The sequence below is a fragment of the Daldinia vernicosa genome (genome assembly GCF_022497035.1).
Source record: "Daldinia vernicosa strain CBS 139.73 unplaced genomic scaffold F5Y00scaffold_1, whole genome shotgun sequence".
Taxonomy (NCBI): domain Eukaryota; kingdom Fungi; phylum Ascomycota; class Sordariomycetes; order Xylariales; family Hypoxylaceae; genus Daldinia; species Daldinia vernicosa.
Genome location: NW_025953917.1, coordinates 432746 through 455942, shown reverse-complemented (window position 1 = coordinate 455942; position 23197 = coordinate 432746). Strand labels below are relative to the sequence as shown.

The 23197-nt window shown below is 47.2% G+C and overlaps 7 protein-coding genes across 7 annotated transcripts; 6 read left to right on the top strand and 1 right to left on the bottom strand.

Annotated features, from left to right (window-relative positions):
• Positions 1-1358: 1358 nt before the first annotated feature.
• On the top strand, positions 1359-5044 carry F5Y00DRAFT_222461 (fungal-specific transcription factor domain-containing protein). Its single transcript, XM_048005724.1, has 4 exons — positions 1359-1605; positions 1763-2050; positions 2114-2237; positions 2294-5044. Exons 2-4 carry the CDS (start codon positions 2002-2004, stop codon positions 4437-4439), a joined length of 2319 nt encoding a protein of 772 aa, XP_047870109.1. The 5' UTR covers positions 1359-1605; positions 1763-2001; the 3' UTR covers positions 4440-5044.
• Positions 5045-12045: 7001 nt separating this feature from the next.
• On the top strand, positions 12046-12505 carry F5Y00DRAFT_256677 (uncharacterized protein; the record flags this gene model as incomplete). The annotated part of the gene is made up of 2 exons (XM_048010455.1): positions 12046-12301; positions 12423-12505. 2 exons carry the CDS (start codon positions 12046-12048, stop codon positions 12503-12505), a joined length of 339 nt encoding a protein of 112 aa, XP_047870108.1.
• Positions 12506-12974: 469 nt separating this feature from the next.
• Positions 12975-14396, top strand: F5Y00DRAFT_256676 (uncharacterized protein; the record flags this gene model as incomplete). Its single annotated transcript, XM_048010454.1, has 5 exons — positions 12975-13291; positions 13369-13448; positions 13542-13898; positions 13964-14230; positions 14290-14396. 5 exons carry the CDS (start codon positions 12975-12977, stop codon positions 14394-14396), a joined length of 1128 nt encoding a protein of 375 aa, XP_047870107.1.
• Positions 14397-14825: 429 nt separating this feature from the next.
• F5Y00DRAFT_256675 (uncharacterized protein) lies at positions 14826-16220 on the top strand (the record flags this gene model as incomplete). Its single annotated transcript, XM_048010453.1, has 1 exon — positions 14826-16220. The coding sequence occupies one exon, from the start codon at positions 14826-14828 to the stop codon at positions 16218-16220; it is 1395 nt and encodes a 464-aa protein (XP_047870106.1).
• A 1101-nt stretch (positions 16221-17321) lies between these two features.
• Positions 17322-18510, bottom strand: F5Y00DRAFT_256674 (uncharacterized protein; the record flags this gene model as incomplete). Its single annotated transcript, XM_048010452.1, has 2 exons — positions 17322-17981; positions 18037-18510. 2 exons carry the CDS (start codon positions 18508-18510, stop codon positions 17322-17324), a joined length of 1134 nt encoding a protein of 377 aa, XP_047870105.1.
• Positions 18511-18950: 440 nt separating this feature from the next.
• F5Y00DRAFT_2316 (NAD(P)-binding protein) lies at positions 18951-20836 on the top strand. Its single transcript, XM_048007044.1, has one exon. The coding sequence runs from the start codon at positions 19026-19028 to the stop codon at positions 20508-20510; it is 1485 nt and encodes a 494-aa protein (XP_047870104.1). The 5' UTR covers positions 18951-19025; the 3' UTR covers positions 20511-20836.
• Positions 20837-20962: 126 nt separating this feature from the next.
• F5Y00DRAFT_267427 (uncharacterized protein) lies at positions 20963-22597 on the top strand (the record flags this gene model as incomplete). The annotated part of the gene is made up of 1 exon (XM_048012067.1): positions 20963-22597. The coding sequence occupies one exon, from the start codon at positions 20963-20965 to the stop codon at positions 22526-22528; it is 1566 nt and encodes a 521-aa protein (XP_047870103.1). The 3' UTR covers positions 22529-22597.
• Positions 22598-23197: the final 600 nt, after the last annotated feature.

Genomic DNA, 23197 nt, shown 5'->3' with positions numbered 1-23197 from the left:
CTCCGCCCCGGCATCGCGGAATTTTCTGCATCGGCTTTTCCGCCCCTGATCTCATCTCTCTTTAAAGCGTTAAGAGACGACGATCTAAATGTGTAAGTTATTGTTAACGTATAGTAAGTATACTTCAATAACAAGAGGTCGCTATGTAGAAAAGCAAGAAAAAAAACATCTCCCGGTTGACAAGTCGCTTACTTATCTTTCCAAGACCTGGGGATACATAGTCGAGGGCGGTTCGTAGTTAGCGATTGTACGTGTAAGTGTAGCTCTATACGTATTATTACTATTCATGGTACGAATTATGGGGATCTTTATGAAGTGCACGCAAATACGTGCCTGGCGTTGAGACACTAAGTCGGCGCTTGCTACGTTCTATATATTAAGTCGAGGTCATGAGTGGTCTGCAGCGGCTTCTCCTTGATTATAGTCCCGGGCCGTGTATGTAGGTAAGTTCCAAGACTTACACCCATCGTTCAGTACGCGAAAACTGAGCGAGTACCAAACCTATACCCATGTCGTTTGCACGGGTCGTTTGCCGGTCAAGCCTTTTACAATGTAGCTAAAAAGGCCGACGACCCCTGCTACGCATCTCCCCTGCCCTAAATGCTTGGAGGGTGTCAAGTACCATAGTATCGATGGTTAGGAGGTACTAGCAGATCTTGCAGGCTTGCTTACAATCTCCCGTTGTAACCCTGTTACGGGTACATTCAAGTTCTGGCCGTTGATCCTGCTCGGAATTCTTTGAGAGAATGGCAGTGATCGCGGGGCCGCCCCTCGACTACGGCTCCCCGTGGCTAAGTAGCAGGGATTCAGGGGTGTGTGTTCATGGGAAGAGTCCTCTCCAGCCAGTGAAAATCGAACCTAGGTAGCCTTCCCCAAATCCAACCCAGTCGCCGCGAAAGGAGCCAGGCTCGGAGATTTCATACGCCAGGAACTCCATGCAAATCAGACAAGACGCCAAAGACACGCCAAAATGTCAACTTTCTAGGTAGCGCTATGAAAAACCTTTCCAAGATCTTATGTGAAGTTTCCCATCATGCATGAAACTATTAACCCAGTCCCAGTCCTTAGAACGGGAGGCTATTCCACGCCCCTAGACGCTGTCTGATGCCCTGCACGTCAGTCACTGCTCACATGGCTTTCGGGTTATATCTCAACTTGCCGAACGGCATCCGTAGCCTGGTCCCGGTATGGACGGTTCGCTGTCCAAGGGCTGAAACACTGGTATTGTTATCTTACTCTATACTCAATTGGTGCAAGTGTCCTTCACCTCGAGTCGCTATCACCGACAAAAAGCATGAAGGCCTTTGATGAGTGTTACATGCTACTCAGTTGGTTAACTCAGATAGATCATGCTATATACTATACTTGACATGGCAAAAGCAAAATATCATACGTCTACCCCTTGTATATCCTAGATCTGGTACAGATACACCTGATTATATGCCAATCAGCTGTTGAAGTGCTGTCGTCCCTTGTGGCAAACGTGTTAATCATTACTCGACAATACGGCATTGATCTCCAGATGCGCGTCTCCCTACCTGTCCAAATCTTGACGTTCTCTGGTACGAAAAGCACGTCCCTTGCCATACCTTTAACCTCTAGTCTGTAAGTCTAGCCTGATCGACCCGTCACATCTTATAGGAGGTATGTATGGAGGTGTGGAGGCATGCCCGATGCGCTATAGCCTCTCGGTTCCTGATCAAACTAGCAACAGAAGGTTGCGTTACTCCACACAATCTATTTACCAACCCTTCATCTCCAGATTCTCCACGCGTCCCCGCCAAAATAGGTTACAAGGCAATATCCTATATAAATCTTCATCATCTCCCGTGTTGCCGGCTCTGGGTCCAAGACGGCTCCCCACATCCCCCGGATTGCTTATAGTGATTTTGAGTCATTATACATCACTTCATTCAAGCTTAGTTTCACTTCATCACTTCATATCATCACTTCATACCGCTCCTCTAACTGCTAGGCTCCAGCAGGAGTACTTGAGCCAAGATGGCACCGAGTATACCAATTCCCACTCAAGGTGGAATGTTTCACACCTGTAAGTCTTTCTCACCTCGTTCTCTCGAATTTGACATCTTATAAGTTTCTAACTTGATACTAGTCCAAGGAGTCACTCCTCGGAAGCAGTCTACAGACTCTACGGAGAGTACTAAAACAAACGGCAACGGCACAGCTAAACGTATTACTACACCACATGCATGCGCTGAATGCAAGCGTAGGAAGATGTACGCCTCGTGTAACATGACAGAATAAACGAATGGGTTTCTAACACCGAGTCTAGTCGATGTGATGGCCAGCAACCATGTGGCCAATGTCTCTCGAGCCGAGCTCCTAAGCGATGTTTCTATGACAAGCACCGCCAAAGAGTGATCCCGTCAAGGAAGACGCTTGAAGCATTATCACAATCCTTAGAGGAATGCCGGTCAATTATCAAACGGCTTTTCCCAAACCATGAAGTCCAGTCACTTTTACCCTTACCTCGCCAGGAGCTGCTCAGTCTCCTTGACCGACCACAAATTGACGCAGCCGTGGGACTTCCGTCACCGCCGTTACATACTTCTCCTATGCCTGGCGATATTGGCTCGCCTTCTCTCTCAGGCTCTGACCAGGGCCTTTCCAGCTTAGAGCAAATGCCATCCCGAGATATCGAATGGGACGAGGAACGCCGAGGGCGAGACCCTATACCCGTCGAAGCAGACGATGTTAATGCGCTCTCCCTATCAGTCGACCGTCAAGCATCATATCTGGGCGCCTCATCCATCAAAGCGGCACTTATGGTGATGCTAAAAGTCCAGCCGGGTCTCCGAAGCTCCCTTACACCACCACTCAACAGCGTAGAAATGGCACACAACCTCCCAATAATGAGACAAAAAGTCACGAACCCTAAAGAACCGCAACGAGTGCCATGGTCATGGAAAGGCCAAACTTTAATTGACGCCTACTTTAAGCGAGTACACGTATTTGTTCCTATGCTAGATGAGGCTTCATTCCGGGCGGACTACCTCGAAGGACAACGATACGATGCTCCCTGGCTCGCACTTCTTAACATGGTTTTTGCTATGGGGTGCATTGCCGCTCTCAAATCCGACGACTACAACCATCTAAACTATTACAGCCGAGCTATGGAATACCTCCCTATGGACTCTTTCGGCAGCAGCCATATCGAGACTGTCCAAGCCCTAGCATTAATAGGAGGATACTACCTACACTACATCAACCGACCCAACATGGCAAACGCCGTCGTTGGTGCTGCTATCAGGATGGCGAGCGCTCTAGGACTCCACCGAGAAAGCCTAGCTCACGGTCCTGCTGCTGGCACGAGCAAAGAAATCGCCGCCGCGGAGACAAGAAGACGTACTTGGTGGAGTTTATTCTGCCTCGACACTTGGGCTACAACTACCATGGGCCGCCCTTCATTCGGCCGATGGGGCCCTGCCATCAACATCCGCCCGCCCGAGACAGGCGTCAGCTCCGCGCGAGACTCGGCCCAGCACGCAGGTATCTTGCCTTTGATCGAGAACATCAAGTTCTGCAAAATTGCCACCGCCATCCAGGACATGCTAGCAATTTCCCCCCTACTACGCGCCGAGGACCGCTGCAACCTCGACGGCCAACTCGTCAACTGGTTCAGTAACTTGCCTTGGCTACTACGCACCAGCGACCCCTGCGCCGAACCCCTGTACATCGCCCGCTGCATCATGAAGTGGCGCTACCAGAACCTGCGTATGCTACTGCACCGCCCGGTCCTCTTGAATTTAGCCAGCAGTGGCGCATCACACGCTGCTGAGCATGACATCGCCGCCATCGAGGCATGCCGCGACTTAGCTAAGCAGACCATCGAGGATATCTCCCGCGAGTGGTCGCGCAACCAGATGTCCGGCTGGAACGCTGTCTGGTTCTTGTACCAGGCCGCCATGATCCCGCTCGTCTCCATCTTTTGGCAATGGGATAGCCCCCGCGTGCCCGACTGGCAGAAGCAGATCGAGACTATCCTAGAACTTCTCGAAGCCATGGAAGACTGGTCGCTAGCAGCTCGTCGCTCCCGCGAGGTGGTCTGGCGCATGTACGAGGCGTCGCGGCAGTTAGAGCCCGCTATTTTGAGGCAGCAAAGCCCCATGCAGAGGCTGCAAGTTGCAACCGACCGCGTCGGCATCATGAACCCCATGAGCGACGGCTCGGAAATACACATGTCGCCTATCGGCCTCGAACCCGAGGGCTTCGGTGGCATGATGGGCATGCTAGACCAGCACGGCCTGTGGGACCTGGACGGCATGCTCTGGGGCGCGCCCGACGAGATGGAGTGGGCGCAGCAACACTTCGGCGGCAACGGCAACATGCATGACGGGACACCGGCCGGTGGCTGTGGGCTGATGGGCCAGCTCGGCGCCTACGGGATTGATAATTCGGCATTTTCATTCGTGCACTAATTACCCCCTTTGGGTGATTGGTGGTTAATCATGTTGCGTGTACGAGAGACAAGAGACACATGGCTACGCGGCTATTATTACTACTGATACTTTTTACAACGATCGGCTGGGGTTTATTTTCTGCACGTCTGGTTGGCTATCCGGGAACGAAGAGACAAAATCCTTTTCCCTACTCAATTTTCTTTTTCTTCTTTCTATACTTTGTCGATTTTTAGGGGTCCATGATCGTCATTCACCTCATGCATGTATGTTTCAGCGATGATACCTCTTGACGTGGGATGCGTTCATGGTTGGGTTACAACGAATTCAAAAGGTTAAAAAGGGGGGGGAGGGAAGGGCAACAGGGCCGGCGGGCAACGTGGTTTTCAAGCAACCCCAAGTTTTAAATCAGCCCGCTTAAGTGGTTCGACGGGAGTCTGGGGATAACTGCTACTGCTACTGTTCCTTCTAGTACTGTTACGACTACTACGTAATGGGGAATCAAGGAAACAAAAAAGTTTTTTAAATGAGGAATGACCTGTCACGATCTGGAAGAAAAGAAAAACTTGTACGAGACTCGAATACAGACTTACATACAATACCTACATGCATAATACTATTATTAGGAGAACATTAACATTAACCCACTTTACATAACTTGAAGTGATTGAAAAAGCATAAAGTGCTTTACATTAGCGTCTTCTGGAGAAATGGAAGATCCTAAATGGGATTGACATACATACATCGTCACACACATACGTAGTTGGACTTGGCATCTTGACGAAGGCCTCCAAGGAACTGAGATCCGAAGGGAGTGGATCCCGTCGACGGAAAGCCGGTAGGTAAAATCAAGAATCTGGGGTAGATGTCGTGAACGCTTACTTACCTCAACCTTATCGGTGCGTGTGCCTGGAGATTGCATGTCTACTACCTCTTGGTATGTTGTAGCATGTGGTAGTTCGCCAAGATGGTGGGCTACACGAAGTAGGCATGGCAAAGTAGAGGCTACCTAGAGAAGACTACCCCAACGTAATAATAGTTCTGTTGGCCTGGCCCCTGACTACCTCTTACCTGATAACTACCTCTATCAGAGTCTTAAGGGGTCGTTATAATTTTGATGGTGTTATAAAACGTTGAGTTAAGAATGCAAGCCTTGGAAGTGATAAATTATCTAATATAGAGTAGGGAGATTGACACCTAATAACGTCAGTATAATTGATGGGTAAGGAGGACTCGCTGTTAGTGTTCGCAGCATCTGCATATATCGACCGTCATAATTTCTAGGTAGGTATTTTCCTATTCCTGATATTGATAGCACTGGTTATAGCATCAATCAATACATAGGTACCTATATGCTTCCCAGAATAGTTTCCTGTTGGCCCCCAGTTCATCTCAACACCATTCGCCGAATCGCTATTGTGAGACAGAATGTCTTGCATGCGCAAGGGTAATCCTGAAGAATGTTAATAAGCAGTTCAAGATACATGATTGGTTGGATTGGCTTGTTGGCTGTTCCATAGCGGGACTGGACTGGGGAAATTTATGCCATCGTGATTGGGTGCCATCTGGGCAAGGGTTGTGAATCCCGGCACAATATGGACTTTCGGGCCGCTGCAGAACTGGAAGCTGGTAATGAGCTTTGTTACAAAGCTACGAGTGAGGTACAATACTTAATACGAAGATCCACAGCCTCTCCCGCCCGGTAACGCTTCCCGAAGTACTGTGAGTTACGATGTTACCCAAGTACCGCTATGTATTGCCAGGGGTTCCTTGTCTCTCCCCAGCCATTCCCCACCTGGGGTTTAATAAGTGTTGAGTAGTACAGCGGGAATTCCCGTGCGGGGGAGAGGAGAAAGAAAATCATTTTTTTTTTTTTCTTTTTTTGTATGGAATTTCCGGAGTCAGCGCGATTAGAGAGAGAGGGCTCGAACTGAGAAAATGACTGCCAGACTGAAGAAACGCAACTCCATCTCGCTAGAGTCTCCTTTCCTGACTCTCTTGGTCAGAAGACTACTCGCTTGTCAAGGCAAAACAACTTGGCAGCAGTGCCGACGTATGTTAGGTAAGTAGATCCTACGATAACCCCTCTCCAAAGAGACTCCCGTTGGGTTGGAGAAAGTCGTGATAGAAGATGGAGGGTTGGCGAGAGAGAAGATGATTAGGAGATGAGAGATGCGGGGTAAGGGTTTAGGAGATCGTCGACGAGGATGTCAATCTATGACCCTGTCATTCCCTTCCGTTCATATTCTCCCTCTTTTTCAATCTCCTCTATCAATCAGTCAAGTCAATCTACTCTCAGTCAAAGACGCTATCATACGTCAAAGAAATTGCGTCTACTCTATTCCTACCTCCAACAGGACTCCTCGTTCCACAGTTCCACAGTTCCTGTCATCGAGTATCTACCGACTGCTGTGTCGCGCGAGATTGCAGCGGCAGTCGAAACGATGCCAAGTTTAGAGACCGGCGGGTAGGGTTGAGAGGTCGCAGGTGCCCGTCCGACGAGAGCTTTCGCTTCAAGTGCAACTGGGCTTCCAACGGTGCGTCACCACGGCAGGGACCTGCACTAGAGTGAGATTCGAGCTTGTCATCTCTCAACTTCCAAGCCTAATACATACCTACATATGTATAGCCCGTTCGCGATCGATTCGCCACCGCCGCCACATATTTAATTACATACGTCTGCATTCTACAACGTGACCTGTCTTCAATTTTATCATGACTTCTGGTCTCGATGGGCCTTGGCATATACCCGGAGCTTAAAAAGGACTTATAGGACACCATGAGAGGACCTCATCGCCATCGCGGTGGCACGAATGAAAGGGCACTTTGGAACTTCATGCGATCGCCAGCATGGGCTATAGCAAGTTGATGGTATTGGGAACCAATCACCACTACACATTCGAACCGTGTTTCGTGTGACTTCGGAGCTGGTCGATGGTTATAGTGATGTGTGGTAGCAATTCTTTATCGCATGATAACCCACCCCCTCGTCTCTGGTGTAGGCTCCTCTTCTTGTCCACTGTGTCTCTTTCGGGAAGCGCATAGTCCAGAAAGAGACAAGTGAAATAGATTACGTTGGGGTCTGTTCTAGATTCATAACCGTAACTGTGCCTCGTCCTCGCAGTAAATATGCTGCCGACTACCTAACGTAGCGAGGCTACTAGTTTAGTTTACACGGTCCCGTAATTCAATCGAGTACATGGTGTAGTCCGAGGGGCCTCGGACTTCGTATTCTTGCTATGCGCAGAGGAGGTCTAACCAAATGTAAGTGCAAACATACCATAATCGTCACGATCGTAATCACTAACGGCTGAGGCATCCTTTGCGGCCTCACCGAGTATTTGAGGAGTCGATGGAGTGGACCGGTGATAGCAGTAGTTGGATGATTTTCAGGGTTTTGACGTTGGGTCGCCAAGAACCTGAGCCAAAGTCGAGCTACTCGAGCCGTGTTTTACTGCGACGTCGAGTTGCAGTGTCGAGGATAAAAGCGGAACCCTTATTTCTCTTACTTTTACAAGCTTTCTTGATGTCTAAAGAAGTCTAGGGTCCCTGTTTGTAAGCTGCGATCAATGTCACGGCTGTATAGTCTCTTACATAGAAAAGAAAAACTCTTCAGCCCTTGCCACGGTAGCATTCTAGCCCGTCTCTATGTACGAACACGTCGTTCTCAATTGCTTTTGTCGCTGCGTAACTAAAGAAACTTTTAGTCAATTCCTAACCTAGTGATTCATGGGTCTAGGTTAGATGCTCTCGACTTGAAATTAACAAATCGCAGTTAAGAGTTCTCCAACGTTGAAGCTTTTGATCCTTGCGGTCTGCCTGGATCTTCGGAAGATCATCCCCTTCGCTGGGACTGCGATCCACGCCGGCGTTCCTTCACATACTTCATAATTATGTGTCTTCGGCCTGTAAGGTAACATGACGACAACACGGGTGACGATCATGATCTCAGAAGATCTCGAAGTGATACGATAAGCTCCCACTAATGTTGATAATTCGATAGAGAATTTTCTGTAAATTTCTCCGGTGTGCGCCTTGGTGAAACCGTTTCATCCTGGTTTATCACCATTTTTTTCCGCCAACGGCCTTGAGCAATGAACAGTCGTCTCGAAAAAAGCACCTCCAATTGCAGCCAATAATCCTAGTTGTGTAGCATACGACCGATCTATTCAGTGGTCCTTCTGTGTTACCACGGCTTGGCCCTGCAGGTGGTTGATATGTAGTAGGGCTTGATAAGTTGTAAGTCTTCCCCGAATGTCTTGGCGGCATCTTTATATGTATAGCACGAATGTCAAGCTAACTCGATCAACTCAACGTTGTATCTTTCGGACTCCACCGGCATCCACGCGTCCACTGCCGCCGGCTGGTAGGCTAGACTGCCACATCGCCTACTGCAAGTCCGGCGTACCTGCGTTGCCGCTCCCGGACCGCCTGACCTTAGCGACGCCGCCTATAGGAAGGGATCCTTGGGGGCTCCTCACATCGGCCGTGCATTAGGCCGCTTATAATAGGACGCAAGCTGCATAGGTGCTGGCCCGTTAGCGTGGTTCCCTCTCCAGGGACGGCCCCGTTGCCCACTTTGGGAAACCTGCCCCGGGCGGGATATCGGGATCGTGAACTCTTCGCCGTCCTGGCTGATCGGACTAAGCTCGCTACGTACCGGCGGCGATCAGGTCCCACGTTTCCGCCGGCTTTCTAAAATTAAGAAGACAACGTCATCGGCTCGCGAGACCCGGTGATGTGGTCCTAGACTATTAATGGTTTCAGGGGTTTCCTTCTGCATATTGCCATCTGTGTGAACTAGATTATTGTTTAGCGTTTAACTAATTTAAGCACACGTGGTTTTTATCTGTGCGGTGGCTAGGGTGGATCGAGGTGTTAGTGTTGCCTGGGAACTAGAGCGGTCTCTTCAGGATGCTACGATGCAGCGTGCCTTTTAGAGTATCCAGAGTTGAGACTGACTAACAGTGTCAAACTCACTATAGTTGAGAAGTATTTACCTAATCAATGTAAAGAGTTAAGGCTCGACTAGTAAAGAGTTGCAATATATATTCAAAGTCATTAGAAATGTGTAGTATGGGCTCTTCTAACGATGATACTGATTCACTATTTGTCAGGATTCTAGATGAGATATCGAAAACAAGGACATGTTAAGTGTGCATACCTACCTGGGTAGCTAAGACATAGGCTCCCGTAGTTAGGTAAGAGTTCCTTGAGGAACAACGAAGTTGTTTCTATGCTGTTTGGTTCCACCTCCTGATAGTTCGACTCACTTACTCCAACTAGTTTAGGGTTCGATAAACTTATCTGTCTGGCATTTATATAGAGCCTCTGTATAACATATTATGGATAGGAAGTGTGAAAGAGAGTAAAATTTGAGTCGAATATTCGGCGTTATTTTTGGACTGTAAGTATATCGTCTCAGGGTAATTAGATGATTTACTATTCTCGGATTCATTAGCCGTAGTATGACTTGTGTATATTGCTCCACTTTCCAAAAGCCACTAAGAATCTTGAGAAGCCATCATTTAATACAACTAGCGTCTAATAGGCTTCATGATATCGCTGAAATAGAAGCTATTAGCTTAGCATGATAGATATATCAAAACCAATTCATAACGCTGATGAGTAGTTTACCGTGTCGTGACTACTTATTGTTGATTATTATCCATAGTTAGATATAAATCAACTTCCAGGCAGTTTGGAACTGGTCCCATTGTGATTCCCTAGATTAGTGGTGACATCGTTGTTATTTGTTATTGTTAGGATTACAGGATTAGGATCTAGCTATTGTTTATATATGCGTATGCAGGCAGTGACTGCCTCATTTACAATGAGTGCCTGAGTCACTGTTGCTAGGGATCCACACCATTGGGTATAATCGGCATGGTGTCACGAGGTGGAACCAAACAACATGGAAACAACTTCGTTGTTCCGCGAGGAACTCTAACCTATCTGGCGAGCCTACGGCTCGTATATACATAAATTTTCTTTGTTCTAGATGTCTCATCTAGAATCCTGACACACGGGTCTAACTCACGATGCCATAGAACTACCTAGATACCTCTTCTTCAATGTCCTCCCCTTGGGAATTACGTAAGATATGTTAATATCATATCGTGTGCGTATTTGTAGGTACTTTACTAGTAGAAAAATTGCTATTTGATCTCCGCGAAAGCTATCTATCGGACGCTAAATCTTTCCTCCTTCATCAACTTAGCTTCGGCATAGTTTTTCACCAATCCACAACAATAGCAAAAAACATATCGTCGGAACGGGCACCTTAAAATAGACCCTTAACCCCATCGCTATGGAATTATCAAGCCCTTCACGTTTCAGAGCCAAAAACGCCCTCTACAAGCTCTATAGACATAGGCTCAAGGCAATGGCTAAAGATGCCTTTTTCATTATGAGGTACAATCCAGTTTCGAAGGTGATATATGATGAGGATGAGGATGGTACACCTTGTCTTCTTATGATCTTCAAACATGAGTTTGCCTTAGCTCTTCGTGATGAATTATCGTCTCTGGAACGGCGAATCAAAAGCAGCCGGCATCTTAGTTACTTCCGTATCGATGTGACAGCACGTTCGAGAAGAAACCAAAGGGTAATCTTTGTGGAGCGTGATATCCGATATCAAGGCACGCCACCGGAAACTTCGGGCCAGTCACGAGAGTTGGAAGGAGAGCCAAATTAGAAGGCATACCTTGTTAGTAGATTGGGGAGGGAAGAGGTTGGATTACGGACATTATGAGAACAGTCATTCAAGGGATTGTTTGCCTTGTTATTCGCCACGATGCTTTAGCAGGGACCATAGTAGACTACATGTAGGAGGTTCTTAGCTCAGTATTAATATCAAGTCCTTGGTCGGGTACTCATGATTTATGAACTTTGTGAGTTTCCCCTTTATTAATTTCCTAGATCACCAAAATCCTTAAAATACAGAGCTTTTAGCTTAAAAACGTTGTATTCCCACGTGTTCTTCGTATATTCATACATTCCCCCGTCATATGAGAAGCAATCTATTCAAGATGACTGGTACATTTAAGCCTTGATATATGTTTGGTTGAAGCGATGTATTCATATGAGCAGACGTAAAGTCTTTGCTATTCTCCTTTTCGTTTCCTCTTGAATACCTAGGTACGCTATATATAATAGTAAATCTCCTTAATTTGATTTAATTCCATCGCTTATGCTTTGAATCGCTTTTTCTAAGTGCGTGAATAAGTGAATTCTGGCAAGACTTTTTCCAGCTGTCAATGGTTTACTTGGGTTGGGTTGGGTCAATTTCACTTTGTCATAATGGTGCCTGACATACCTATGATTCAGATCCAATTTTACATACAAACATCTGAAAAGCTGCATGATCTGTCTTACTTCTCTCTTCGACAAGAGTTGAATGGGGCGCTTCGTGATTCTCATTTAACATGCGTCACGAGATATGCCCCTCGTCGGTCTAAAGAAGTTTGTTGCTTGTTTACAATATTTAACTCTGTTTCCTTCGCGAGGCTTATTTTCGGGGTAATAGACTATTTAATACTGAACCTGTATATGTCCGTTGTCATATTACCTGCGCCGCCCTCGCTCTATGGTACACGCCAAGCCCAAAATAGCATCCCCCGCCGCAATGCCTTTCCCGCTGAAGAATATCTTTTACACGCCGCAGAGGCTCAAAGTTGAACAGCATGTCAAGCGTGGCTTCGGTATGCACTCGAGTCTTGTAAAGGAAGTGATGTATGACGAGGACAAAGACGACAAGACGCCCTGTCTTCTTATAGTCTTCTGGTCCTCCCGAGCCCTTTCTCTATTCGGGGAATTGGAGCAGACAAAGCACAACATAGAGAAGGACTTTTGGGGCGGACTTGACCATTTCCGTATTGATAGTAAGTAACATCTTTTGACTCGTATACCCTACTTGAGGCGCAGTAATTAAATTTTGTTTCTCTTTCTGGATTAATTATACAGTTAGAAGAGAGGTATGGTCACTAACCTCGGATCTTACAGTTGTAGCGCATATCAATATGGATTCGCGGACGTGCCTCGTAAGGCGCAGTAGCAAGTATCGCAAACCCCATCAGAAGCCTTAACGAAGGAGTATGACGGCGAGGCGGAAGTGTGAACGGGTCAGGAGAAGGGAGTACTTAAAGGGCGTCGACCGGGTAAATCTAGCACCTTTAATTGGAGCAGTTGAGTTAGGTTATTGTTCTATAGGGCTACTGCAACTACCTATAGTGCCTATGTACCTGCCTATGAGCTTATGGACATATAATTCGTTCAGTGTATTACTCATCACCTACCTGAAGTAGGCATAGGTATTAGCTTCTTCTTTGGAGGTAGTTACCTTACAAAAGGAAAGTGCATAGGTTATAGGTACCTCCTATCTGTAAGGAAGAGGAAGGAGTAGGCAAGTTTATAATGCGTTTCGGTCGCATCTTAATAACATTTTACCCGCTCCATATTCTTTCTTTCCAATTCATCATTTCTCCCCTGGCTATAGAGCGACTTTGGTAACGAATTATGGTCCTCAAACAAATAAGAGCGAGGATCTGTTACACGATGGAGCATATGCTGCGCTGCAATAATCTCAAATGTCGAAAAGAACTTGGTGATCGAGCATTAGTGACTACATGCAGTCATATTTTCTGTACCGACTGCGCTGCTCGCCTTGGTTTGACGGCACAGAGACATGAAAGTCGCAACTCGTGTCCTGCTTGCAATACCCCTTTAACTAATCCCGATGACGCTGTTATTTCAAATCTCAATCCCAGCGAAGATTACAAAACGAGTGTTCTCAGCGGCCTTAGTCCCTACGTTATTATCGAATGCGCAAGTCGGGCCCTTAGCTTCTGGGCATACCAAGCCACCCAGGAAGTGTTAGTACCGCTCTGCCTCCTATAATTCTATAGCTGCATAGGAGGTACCTAAGATAACCTCTAATATGAATCTCTAGCTTCTACCATGAAAAACTGGGCTCTGCGCTTACTGAAAAATACTCAAACCTCAGCGTTCAGCTTGACAAAGTTATCAATAGTGCAAATTTAGAAATTTCCCGCCTAGAAGGAAAGCTTTCAGGGGCGTTACTCTTATATTCTAATTACATTCGCTATTACTGACCCCTTATAGGCATGGGAATAGAGCATGAGAATCTACGTAGAAAGAATGACGAACTAGCACACGCATACAAGGAGAAGAACCGAAAGCTCCTTCAAATCCAAGAGTTGTATGACAAACTCAAGCAAAGAGCTATGCTGGGCCAGATGCAAGATGCTGCCGAAGATGCAGTTGATTCTGCACTCCACGGACAATCATTGGAAAGAGCCCAGTTTGAGAGTATTAGCCAAAATACTGCAGATTATCAAGATCACGGAACACCCTATGCGCACCATCGTCCAGCACTCCACGAGCAGCAAAGAATGCCAGCCGGATACCACCATCAGGCGATGCGACAGGACCATAACAACCCTTGGTCAAGGAATACAGGTATTAAATGTACCAAATCAAAAGAAACCCCAGGCAAAATGAGAGCGATAGCTAACATTATATAGCAAATGTCCCTATCACGCCTTCGACCCATCGCCAGCGTCTCGGTGAAACAACTGGTGTTGGTCTGTCGACTATTCCCGGTCTTGTTTCAGGCACTCCTCAAGTACATCAAGCTAATATGGGCATACGGTCATCACAAGCGGATATGCCGTCCATGAATCTTCAAACTAATGCAAGATTCCCTGCTGTTGGACTGAGCTCTGGTCTGAAAGTTAGTCACGATGAAAGTAACTCTACCGGATTTTCCGCATCATTAGCAAGACCACGAGGTAAGTTCTATTATTGAAATGGCCCTGTCGATGGGATCACATTAACTTATCAGTACTAGTAGCCCAGAGAGGAACCCCAATTTCCTCGACGTTCCATCGAACACAACCGGGTGGGCAGCAGGAAAATATTCTCCCCGGAATTCGAAATAATTTCACAAATATCTAAGCTACTTTATTCTCTAAGGCCTACAATGAGAAATATGTATTAAGGATGGAGAAAGGACTATGTGTCGACTCAAAGGCAAGGCACTAAGGGTAGAATTGGAAGGGGAAAGCTGATACATCGAACAATCCATTGTAGCTAGAGTAACACATAACTATTCGCCCTTGTTCCTTTGTTGAGAACCTCTGTTGAATTTTCCAATTCACATGAAATAACAAGAGTATTGTTCAAGTACAACACGGTCGTACTTGTGCATATATAGTTCTGAATGGACGTTCCATTATTCTTTCTATACCAGTTACTTCCACCACCCCCTGAACCCTTCAAAGAAGAATTTATTCAAAACAGATCGATAGCTACTACAGAATTATTATTTCTCATCAAACTCTATATTCCAAGTCCTATACCTCGAAATTAAATCCAACACCAACCATGTCGTCTAGATACTCCCAGCATCAGCATCACGAAAGGTCAAACAGCCTTTATGGACCATACCCTGACCTATCGTCTTCCAATGAGCCTACGCAGGCGTACGGCTCGCGCGGCGATCGGAGGAGTATAAGATCGTCTCAGTCAATGCAATACCAACAAATGGATCGAATGTTACCACGTGGGTCTCAATTCGAGGACAAGGACGTCAAAGTGACGAAGGCTTTTACCCGTTGGCTAGGAAAGCACAAAGCTAAGAATGCTACGACCACCGAGAGGCTTCGCATAAGTGAGCCCCGTGCTACATCATTACCGCAAGCTCCGTTGCGCCCTAAGCGTTCGATTAATGAGCAACCGCTACTGCCAACAGGCAGCTCTCGGATATTGCCCGAGCTTCAATCATCGAAGCCGCCTCTAAAGAATCCAACTATTCAAAAGAAAAATCTCGGTAAATATCAAGATGCACTAGGCTCCTACCCAGTCGGCGCTTGGCTCGATGATTCGGAAAAGACGCTCCCCCCTGGACAGATATTGTTGGGGTCTTCATCCGAAGATAGTGAAGACGAGGCTCCTCCACGAAATGTTAAATCTAGACTGTCATTTCGTGCTACCTCAAGCTCGACTTTCCCCGAGCCTGAACCGACACATAACATCAAGCCCAGTATGTCAGCGGATGTCAGAGCTGAGCGACGGAAAGGGCGAATATTCTTAAACAACGATCCCGCTAGAAGCCTTTATGAATTCCCTGATCCGGAAGCTTGGAGTAACGACGATGATGATGAAAGCGACGATGACGACCAATTCTGGGATGACGCTGGTTTTGATGATGGTAGCTTTGACGATGCCTGTTTTGAGGAGGCTGTTTTTGAAAGTATGGGTGAGCAATATCCCGCTGACAGTTCCATCCCAGAGATCATAATTGAAAGTCCGAGTGACGAAGAAAGTGAGTCGAAGAGACGTATGAGTTCCGAGGACATGCTGAAACCCGACGACGTCTATAAGGTTCTTTTGAAGCAGCAGACCAAGGAAACACGGTTCTTAAATGAAACCCAACGTTATCTATTACCTCTTGCTTGGTTGGTGGCAGAGGCTGAAAGGATAGATGTAAATGACTTGCCTGCGCTGGAGGGGGCTTTAAAGTCTATCATTGCGGACCGCCAGAAGCTCATTGACCTCTTCCCCCTGGCAAAGATATTGGCCAAGGATCAAAAGGTTGATGTTAACGACTTCAAAGCATTCCCTCGGATGTTGAAACATATCATAGCGGACCGCGATAATTCTAAAAGGCTAGCCGAGTACCACAGAATAGCAAGAAGAAAGCTCGAATCCAGAGTCGCGCAGTTGGAGATGGAGAGATGTGGCGAAAGCCCGGATGATGAGGAGTATATCCGGAACTGAAAGTATTCCCTTAGCAACCACCTGGGGTAATTATGGAAGATGAGTACTCTTAAAATCTTAAAAGAAAAAAAAACCAATCACCTATTAATTCTAAAAAGCAGTGGGCAGGGACCATTTGCGACTGATAGAGGTATATGGAATTTGGAGCATCTCTCTGGCCGTAAGTACTCATTAACCTAAACCCACTCTACCAATCCCCCAAGTTTATATTCACAGTCCTATTTTCAATTTTCACATATGCACATGGTTTTAATAAGCATTCAACTCCCTTTACCACTTTCATTTTTGGAGTAGTTAAGAGTCACCCACGTACAGGACTCTGTACCTACATCGACAATGATGCCATTGCCTCTAATTAATACAAGGCTACCCGGCACTACATATTAATTAACGTCTTATCATGGTCATACCGTATAAGCACGTACTTGAGAAATTTTATTCTTACCAACGAGCGGGTCGTAAGAAGCCCAGCAAGTTACCCACCATCATTTTGTTCACGACATTTTTTTTTTCATCTCTTCGTCGTCCTACGTGGGAGGTAGGGATACGAAAGCCATTCATTTTAGCACACTTTATTTCATCGAGTCGGGCAGAGACGTCCAGATACGAATGTTATAATACAGAAAGCCCATCCTCTCGATCTGGCCAGGCGGGTGGACCGGTGGACGTTACGCTCGTTACTTTCCATATGTACCTATTTAGGTATCCCCATTCATTTACGAAATTGTTTAGTTACTATTAGCACTGTTTAGTATACGCATCTTGTCACTTATTTCTTTAGTCACATAGGTGCGTCCATAGTTAATATCATAATAAAATACCTACTTCTATTTACATACTATTAAGCTACTCTTTCTGATCGTGATCATGTCTTAATTGCGTGCCGCCAACCACTAAGGAAAACCATCACTGGGCTAGGTTGTATGTAAATTTACAGAAACTTAATGTCATATGATCATTGTAGCTAATTCAGGGGTGCCCCTTAAAGGTACCCTGCTAAGTCTACCTATATGAATGTCGACTTAATATTTATAATTATCCATGATTTGGATAGCCCTTGTGAAAAGGCCGTATGTAAGCCCCTGAAATACAACGTTCAACCTAGCTCCATGGATAAAACTCATTAGGCGAGGCAATGATTGACCTCTTTTCGCCACCTCGCCATCTCAGGCACGGTATGTGCTCGCTTTCTCGTTTTTGGTTTGTCACCTTGATTCCCAATTCCGAATTGAGGAGCTTCATCGCTCTGTGAAGCTCCGGGCTCGGATTCCAAATATCCACTTCTAATAGGTCCAACTTGGCAGCCGCTTCGATGGTGTCGAGTAGGAGCCGGGCGAGTACCCGTGTCGAGGTTGCTTCGTCTTGGCCACGGGGCGGTTTGACGCGCTGGATTATGATCTTTCGATGGTGGAGATCGGAGTACCAGTATATCCACGATTCTGCGCTCTCGCAGATACTGCCTGTCACTTTTGGGGTCTTGCCGTATGACTGGTTATTCGTGTATGCTATTCGAGCTTGTAGCCAGGTGATCATGTTCGTAGTAGGTAGGACAGTCACGAGCACACTGTCTTTTGGGAGATCATATTTTTGGAAGTCATCTTTCAAACTTTCCACATCCCGCTCGCAGAGGCGGGGAATATCTTCTGTAGTTAATGGTCGCGTCTCCGGAAACTGAGCTTGCCCCTTTTGTGGAACGGATGGGGGAACTGTTAGAATAGATTCGAAAGAATCTAGAATATCCCAACCTTTGCTGACGTAGAACTAAGTCACTCTTATCAGCATGTTGAACCGCGAAGGAGCAGTTAAGATGACCTACGTCTCCTACGTCCGAGTATAGTATACTGGCCGTCGCATTCCCTGGCCCATCTAACCATTCAGCAACGCCTTTCAGTAAGACAGAGGCGAGGCCGCGACCACGGTAATTTGAATCGGTAACGACGCTACAGATGCAGTATCCCTGCTCCTGGCGTGCCACCACCGTTTCCCCGCCCGTGGCGGAACCGTCCCGGACTAGTAGATCCCTGTGCATCGTCTTGCACATGGACAACACATGTTCGGGGTTGTCGGCCAATGTGAGACACCACCATCGCCAGCCGGTGCCTCGCGCAAGAGGGTGACTTGCGAGATACTCCTCTCGCTCTAGGTAGCGTTCCGGGGTGAGTGGCTTCCCGAAGGCCGTAGAGGCGAGTTTGGCGCACCGGACTCGTTCCTCGGATGTCGTCGCCTCGGAGAAAATTACTTTCAGCGTGCCGCGGGCATTTTCGATGCTAATTGGTTGTGTCTCTGCCATTGTTGTAATTTTCATATAGTTATTTTTGTTTTTCTTATTCTTATTCTAATGTATCTACCTCTTATGAAATTATGAGGATCGATAGGCTGCTTCTCCTAACTAAACCGGAAGGCCGCCGTGGTAATGATGGCCGGTATAAGTGTCTCCGCATCTGGACCATCTGCTCTTCGCTTAGGCGCGGATCATTGATCGGCGATCCTCATTGCTGGTTCCCCTCAAGACATCGTCTTTTATATATCCGATTTCCTCTACGATTCACAGCGCGCGTTGCGCTCGTCTGCAATGGTTTCCTGCTGTACACCATCGATATTTCCTGTTGTTGTACTCGGTTAGACTAAATCTTGGGTGGATTAAAGATTTCGTATTCGTATACTCTGTAAACGGTCACAGGCAGAAAGTGCCAAGACTTAGGATCACGAATAAATAATATTTTAAAAGCTCTCAGCTTTCCGCGGGGCAGTATTCTTACTTATTCATTTGATGCAGACAGGATCGCGAGAAGAAAGAATAGTGAAATGGATGCTACGGGGAAGCAGACACTGTATACCGCGATCGCGACGCTTCTCGTAATTGGCATCGCTTGGGTATGGAAACTCAACAGCGCGTTGAAACAGACGCCACCGGAAGTGTTAGCTGTTTCCCCACGCCGCTGGACGGAGCAAGAGATCAAAGATACCTACCGACGCATTGAGGCCAACCCAATCGACTGGAGTAAACAACTCCCGCCGCAGCTGAACCGTCGTTATATTGTCACGGGCGGTTGCGGCGGAGTCGGCGGTCAAATCGTCCTACACCTGCTTGCCCGCGGCCAGTCTCCCGAGAGCATCCGAATCGTCGATTTCCAAAAACCGGTCCGACCTGATATGACAACGGGCTCTGCTGCTCTGGTTGACTTCGCACAGGCCGACATCACATCGCCACCCGCGACGTTCGCGGCATTTAATAAGCCATGGCCCAAGAGCGTTGCCCATCTTCCACTTACTGTCTTCCATACGGCTGCTATCATCCAAGCATCGGAGCGCTCGCTAAAGACTTATGAGCGCGTAAAGCGCGTCAATGTAGACGGTGTGCGAAATGTCTTAGACGCATCGAAGCAAGCCGGTGCTGACGTCTTCGTATCGACGTCGTCCGCCTCGGTCGCCTACATGCCCGTCAAGTACTGGAACAATCCATTCCGGCGCTGGCCTGAGAACTATTGGCAAGTACTCGACGACTCTGATTTTGACCGACCGTTGCGACCGCATGCGCAATTCTTCAGCAACTACGCGCACGCAAAGGCGACCGCTGAACGCCTTATCTCCGAGGCCAACAACTCCGATTTCCGCACGGGGCTCGTGCGCCCCGCGAACGGTATCTATGGTAGCAGTCACGGCGACCAGATCGTTGGGCTATGTTTGAGGGCTGGTACGTTCCCGAGTTGGACGAGGAATATTATCCAAAACTTCGTGCACGCCGGAAATGTGTCGTTGGCGCATTTACTTTTCGAGGCAGCGCTCTTGAGAGATGAGAAGGTAATGCCTAAGTGTGCCGGCCGCGCGTTTACCGTTACGGACCCTGGACCACCGCCCATGTATGAGGATGTCTACGGGTTATTACGAGCCACGGTCACGGCCAACACGGCACCTATCAAGGTCATGTACCTACAACCTGGGATCATGTTATTTCTCGCACATATCATTGAGTGGTTTGACCTAGCAAGCCGGACGCCGGTCCTCGGATGGATAGTACCGCGACCCAAGGGCGAACTAGCGAAGTTACAACCGGCCATTTTCACTGCCTGCTCGCATCTGCTAGCATCAAATGAGGGTGCGGGACGAAGCGTCGACGAGGGCGGGATCGGGTACCGACCTGTCTATAACACGATAGAGGGAATTTGTCAACAAGTTTTAGAGTGGAATATCGAGCACCAGGATTCAGCGAAACAAGGACCTCAAAGCGGCGCAGAGACTCTCGTAAAAGAGATTAAAAACGTAGGCGTGCCTACTGCTGTTGGTGCTTGAGCGTACAGCTATGTTACTCTACCACCTACAAAGCGGTGCTTCTTGATTGTCTACCTAAGTTATATATCTTTTATAGGGTATTAAACTCCTTTACCCCCAAAAGCCCTACACAGAAGAGCTTATTCGAACGTATGGATGCTACAGATTTAGCAACTGAGCAGTATTAATGATAGTACATCGTTCTAGTGAAGCTACGCTATAGTTATTTTCGAATAACTTGCATGTTTTTTTCCAACGAGTCGTTTAAAACTAGATTACAAAGCACGTCTCTAAACGATGACATTGTTCAACCCTGTTCTTGATGCTATATGTAAATAGGTAGCCGCTGAAATCTGATTTGATGGATGTTACAACAGAATAATTAATTCTAATAACTTATTGAAATCAATACCTTTCACCATCACACAAACACACAACTGCACCTTTCAAGTTATCGAAGAAATCAAGACACTATGTCGGCAAATATTGCTCCCCCCGCGGAGCCACGGCCACCACGTCTTACTTTCGGCGTTGAGATGGAATTTCTAGTTCCTTGGCTGCTCGAGGGCGGCGACGATGCCCTCGAACATATCAAAGGTCTACCTCCGGTCATTAGGATAAAGGAGGTACCAAAGGATGGAAACGTTGAGCGAGTGATTCACGGGATGATCAAGGCTCTCTTCGAGAAGCACAACCTTCCAACCAATATTAAAAGTCATACATATATGTATAAGACCGATTTTATCAAAAGCATACTTGGCAATTATAACCATTGGGGAGTTACGGACGACGTTACCGTCAACGAACCCTTCGAAGCCAAAACCTTTGATTGGATTGAAAAGTTTCGATGGGTGGGCGTCGAGGTTCAGTCTCCTGTCGAGCCAGATATTCCTGGTGCTTTCGAAGTTCTTAATTACGCTCGACAGCTTCTAACCTCGTCGTATAGGTGTCGTGTCAACCATTCCTGTGGACTTCATGTTCATGTTGGAAACGGTGGCGAGTACTTCCCTCTCGACTCTATGCGACGCATTGCTTCGCTAGTATTTGCTACGGAGCATTTGCTTACCACCCTCAATCACCCCTGGCGGGTAGCGAACTATAACTGCCGAACAATGCGGGATAGGAGTAACTTATCAAATCTGTTAGCCGGTCAAGCAATGAGCCCTGGCCCGATGCACGAAGCTGATCCCGCAAGAGATTGTATCCGGTATCTTGCCACGGAGGTCCGACACGGAGAGGAGCCGATATCCTGGAGGGAGGAGCATCGAGCGAATAAGTATGTGGATGATTTCGAGGAACATAGGAAGAAGAGTGGCTTTGAACCTTTCCAGCCAAAGCCGGATACTAAGGAGGAGGAAGCACCAAAAGAGGAAATAGGAGCAAACGAAAAGACGGCAGGGGAGAAAGAAGAGGAAAAGAAGGTAATCAAAGCGTCTGAAGATCCGTTCAGCCAGCCTATCGAGCCCAACAAGCCCGTCCGCACACGAAATATTCCAAGAATCGTAAGGCCGCGCTATACCAACGAGCAGCTCGAAGACATGACCGAAAAGTCAAGAGACTTCGGTTGCGCCGGTCTCTACTTCGAGGGCCCACGTTCCCAGCGAGCGCCAGACCCAGGCGTATTCGCAGGCGTCCAGCAGATCTACCAGAGCGCAAGCAGCTGCGAAATCGCGCACCTCATGTATCCCCGCGGCGCGTCCATGGTGAACTTCCGGCACTACGCGTGCGATTCGTTCCTGCGCCACTACCAAGGGCGCACGATCGAGTTCCGCGGAGCCGAGGGCAGTCTTAGCTCCTGGGTGGTGACCTGGGCGAAGATCTGCGTGGGCCTGGTTAAATTCGCCATTCGATCGCCGTATCACGAGTTCGCTCGCGTCCTGGAGAACTGCGATGCTTCTACGGACGAAGATGGCGCGTATGACTGCATCGACTTGCTTGATGATCTGGGACTCTACGCGGAGGCAGAGGCTGCTGAGAAGAGGATCGCGGCGAAGAAGGTGGAATGGGGTCTTGAGTACGTGGAGAAGAAGGCGGCTTGAATAATTGCTTAGTATACCGTGATTACCTTTTGCTTTCTCCTTTTCTCTTTCATTGGCATTGATCTTTAGCTAGGGAGAGTCAGGTTCCTTTATCTATGGAACATATGGCCCATTGTATGTTGGAGCTTTCATCTTAGGAAACATACTCTTTATCTAGTTGCTTTCAACATCTTGGAATGTTAGACTTAGTTTAATTTTAATAACTATCTTAAACAACATTGTAACTAATATTTTCTAAACTCTGCACGTTGTATCATATCTGTATAAGTGATGAAAAGGGGCAGTTTGTAGCTTAGACCCCTATGTATTTGCAAACTCCGAGGATACGTTAACTAGGTACCTAAGGTAGGTAGTTGATATTCTATGCTTAAACAGGCGCAAGTCCTAGCGATCATAACATTCTAACCGGTCCACATCGTCTACTATGATAGATGAAGTAATTGACTGGCACAGTGATTGTCGTCTAGTAAACGCGGTTACGGTCGATTGGCGCACCGTACGATATTCTTGGCCAATGAAGATCCTGACGTCGAAAGTATTACTCAGATCCTCAGCTGAGCAGCAAAGCCACGATCTAAATAAAAATGTCCCATGGACCCTTGCAGCGCAGCCTTAAAAGCCGAGAGAACGGCTGTGCGTCTCGATCTGGAACCTGGCCCGCAAGATCTG

Coding starts and splice junctions, on each gene's coding strand:
- F5Y00DRAFT_222461 (XM_048005724.1), top strand. CDS start 2,002: ATGGCACCGAGTATACCAATTCCCACTCAAGGTGGAATGTTTCACACC. Junction 2,051..2,113: donor AGGTGGAATGTTTCACACCT/GTAAGTCTTTCT, acceptor ACTTGATACTAG/TCCAAGGAGTCACTCCTCGG. Junction 2,238..2,293: donor GAATGCAAGCGTAGGAAGAT/GTACGCCTCGTG, acceptor CACCGAGTCTAG/TCGATGTGATGGCCAGCAAC.
- F5Y00DRAFT_2316 (XM_048007044.1), top strand. CDS start 19,026: ATGGATGCTACGGGGAAGCAGACACTGTATACCGCGATCGCGACGCTT.